This window comes from Cicer arietinum, chromosome 4 (genome assembly GCF_000331145.2).
Source record: "Cicer arietinum cultivar CDC Frontier isolate Library 1 chromosome 4, Cicar.CDCFrontier_v2.0, whole genome shotgun sequence".
Taxonomy (NCBI): domain Eukaryota; kingdom Viridiplantae; phylum Streptophyta; class Magnoliopsida; order Fabales; family Fabaceae; genus Cicer; species Cicer arietinum.
Genome location: NC_021163.2, coordinates 37,910,668 through 37,914,312, shown reverse-complemented (window position 1 = coordinate 37,914,312; position 3,645 = coordinate 37,910,668). Strand labels below are relative to the sequence as shown.

Below are 3,645 nucleotides of genomic sequence, written 5' to 3'. Positions count from 1 at the left end.
GGAGTAACATGATATGAGGCGCCCAAATTCAAGTTGAATCATAACATGCAAGGTTTATGGAATTATCATCACAAACAATGTAGACATTACTAACAAATACAATTGATGTTGTATCTTTATCATTTTTCTTCTATTTGTCTTCATCTCTTTCCCCTAACATTCTTCAATTGAGGCTTGCAACCGATCCCAATTTTAACCCAAACATCTCCCATGCCGATAATTTTACATACTCCTTCATCTCTCATTTTTACCGTAGCAAAATCACCAGCACTGTAAGATGAGAAGAAATCACGCCTAGGAGTAACATGATATGAGGCGCCCAAATTCAAGTTGAATCATAACATGCAAGGTTTATGGAATTATCATCACAAACAATGTAGACATTACTAACAAATACAATTGATGTTGTATCTTTATCATTTTTCTTCTATTTGTCTTCATCTCTCTCCCTTGATTTATCTCTCCTAAGGAACCTGAAATTTCTTTTTATGTGACCTATTTTGCCACAATAATAACATATCACTTCTTTTCTAGTCATTGACTTGCTTCTTGACTTGCGATGACTTTCAGAGTTGTCGCGTCTATGGAAGTTTATTGATTGACTTCTCTGTCATGACTCTGTAACTAGTGCTTCTGACTTTGAGGAAGAACCAATCAAATCACGTTCCTTTATTCGAGCTTCTTCATTCAACATGATCTCTTTAACTGCTGACATTTTTACCTTTCCACTTGGAGCTGAATTGGTAAATGTTACAACAATGACTTCCCGATTATCAGGCAAGGAACTCAACAATAACGCTTGTAACTCATCATATTATTTAATATGTGTCGTTGTCAATTGATTAACTGTATTTAGGGATGAAAATATAATCCGCACTCGCAGATACCCACCCAAACCCGTTTAATTTGGACTGGGAAAACCTGCTTTGATTGGGTGCGGGTGCTGATTTTTCCTGAAATCAAATTTTGGGCGCGAGGACAGGTTTGGGAGTGATGATATCCACCTGCACCCGAACCCGCCTCACAAGTAGTATTATAGTAATTGTTGAATTTTCTATACATATACATATTAAATATACTTAATATTTTTTTGGCTTAATTGCAGTTTTGGTCCTCCTATTTTAGCTGAATCGCAAAAGTAGTCCCCCATTTTGTTTCTCCTCAGTTTTGGTCCCCCAAACATAATTTTGATCTAAAAATTGATGAATTTTCATTTTTTTTTTTGCATTTATTTAAGTCACACCATGCCTCAAGATCTTATGTGCAACAATTGTACCTGAAATCTATGATCATAAATGGTGTAGTACGACTTTAAAAAATGAAATTTCATCAAGTTTTGGATCAAAATTCTGTTTGGGGGACCAAAACTGGGGAGAAACAAAATAGGGGGGACTACTTTCGCAGTTCAGCTAAAATAAGGGGACCAAAACTGCAATTAAGCCTATTTTTTTAAATATTAAAAATTATAATCTTATCTCTAAAGAAAATAATTTTTTATTTCATTATTATCTAATAATAATTATTTTATTATATTAATTATAATAGATATGATTTTTAAATTTATAATTGGCTTAATTGCACTTTTGGTCCCCCTATTATAGGTGAAAATTGAAAGTAGTCCTCCCATTTTGTTTCTCCCCAGTTTTAGTCCCTCAAACAGAATTTGATGAGTTGTCATTTTTTAATGACGTGTCAATAAAAAGCTGACGTGGCAGACGCATACGTGGAATAAACTTATTATTATATTATTTCTGATTAAAAAATATAATTTATATTTTTAAAAATCATTATTATAATTGTTAAAAATCATTATTACAAATAAAATTTATTTGTTAAAATTAAATTAAAAGAAAAAACACCTAAAATCAAAAATCCTAAACAAATCAAAATCAAAAGGATTCACTCATGAACCCTAAAATCATTGTTCTTCAATTAAAGTAAGCAAAAGAAAATTGAAATCAATTCTGATTATCATTTCTCTTCCCTGATCCATCTCCTTCTCTATCTTCAAGCAACCTTCCAGTTTCTTCATCAGGTTGTGAAACCTTCTTCTGTGCCTCTTTAGCCTTAAGTGCCTGCAACTTTGAATGATTATAATAAGCCACACCCAAGAAAGCAAGTCCATACCCAAACAAATTAATGGGTGTAACAGTATCCTTAATAACAGACCAAGAAAACGCAATCAAAAGCCAATCTTTAACAACACCAGCAACATTCATTGTCAAAGCTGAAGTTTTGCCAACAAGAAGAAAAACAGCAAGATTCAAAGCAAATGCACAGAATGAATTAGTCCCAAAAATAACAAAATCAAATTGAAAAGTGGAAGTCTGTTTCAAAATTGGATACTCGACAAGGATCCAAGGAATAGACAAGAAAACGAAACAACAAGGAGCAACGTAGTACAAAGATGTAATAGGATTCAATGAAATCCCTTTGGATGTAAGCAAGATTTGAATCATAACCAATTTGGTGGCTTCAAAAGCAACAACACCTAATTGAAGAATAACACCCCATGTATCAAACCTAGCTTCACCATATGCGGCAACACCAACGCCAAGAGAAATGGATAACATGTTAAACATGGTGTCGTTTTTGTAAGATTCTTTTTTCAAAAGAACGCCAATGGAGTAAACGGCAACAGGCATAAGAGCTTTAAGCATTTGAATAAAGGAGACAGAATGATTTTAGGGTTCATGAGTGAATCCTTTTGATTTTGATTTGTTTAGGGTTTTTGATTTTAGGTGTTTTTTCTTTTAATTTAATTTTAACAAATAAATTTTATTTGTAATAATGATTTTTAAAAATATAAATTATATTTTTTAATCAAAAATAATATAATAATAAGTTTATTCCACGTATGCGTCTGCCACGTCAGCTTTTTATTGACACGTCATCAAAAAAATGACAACTGATCATGATTTGGACTCAAATTCTGTTTGGGGGACTAAAACTGGGGAGAAACAAAATGGAGGGACTACTTTCAATTTTCACCTATAATAGGGGGACCAAAAGTGCAATTAAGCCTTTATAATTTTATATATATAAATAGGTGCATGTGTGGGCGGGGAAACCCGAACCCCGTTGTGGGGGGGATGAGGCCTAAATTTTACACCCACTATGAAAAGAAACGGGTGCGAGTTTTTCCCGATTAGTCAAGTGCAGGGGTGGAGGAGGCCAAATCTGCCCATGACCCGGCCTGTTGCAATGCCTAACTGTATTTTGAAAAATACTCATATGATTTACCATTGAATCCCAATCATTGTATTTCATATTCACTAGCTTCCGAATCAAGAATGCTTTATTTTACAAATTCTTTCGTTCATACAACTATTTTTATTTCTCCCACATATTATTAGTATCTATTTTAGTTTCAATATGTGGATATACACTTAGATCCAACAATTGTCTGATTAACGCTACTACCTTTCTATTCATCTTCTTCCCGTCAGCGTTAGATTTATTTGTGGGTTTAACAGTGTCACCCTAAATAGGATCATACAAATCTCTATTGTATAACACGTCTTCCATGAGAGTGTTCCAAAGTGTGAATTAGAAGAGTTGAGTTTAATCATAATCGGAGATTTATTTTCCTCTTTCATTTAAATGCACAAATCAAATCAACCGAACTCTAAATACTACCCTATT

General features: G+C 33.3%; 1 protein-coding gene across 1 annotated transcript; it reads right to left on the bottom strand.

Annotated features, from left to right (window-relative positions):
* Nucleotides 1-1,918: 1,918 nt before the first annotated feature.
* LOC101508314 (probable sugar phosphate/phosphate translocator At5g25400) lies at nucleotides 1,919-2,615 on the bottom strand. The gene has a single exon (XM_027330259.2). The coding sequence runs from the start codon at nucleotides 2,580-2,582 to the stop codon at nucleotides 1,959-1,961; it is 624 nt and encodes a 207-aa protein (XP_027186060.2). The 5' UTR covers nucleotides 2,583-2,615; the 3' UTR covers nucleotides 1,919-1,958.
* Between the last annotated feature and the right edge of the window lie 1,030 nt (nucleotides 2,616-3,645).

What these genes read in the sequence shown, in the direction of transcription:
- LOC101508314 (XM_027330259.2), bottom strand. Translation starts at nt 2,582, where the DNA reads ATGTTTAACATGTTATCCATTTCTCTTGGCGTTGGTGTTGCCGCATAT.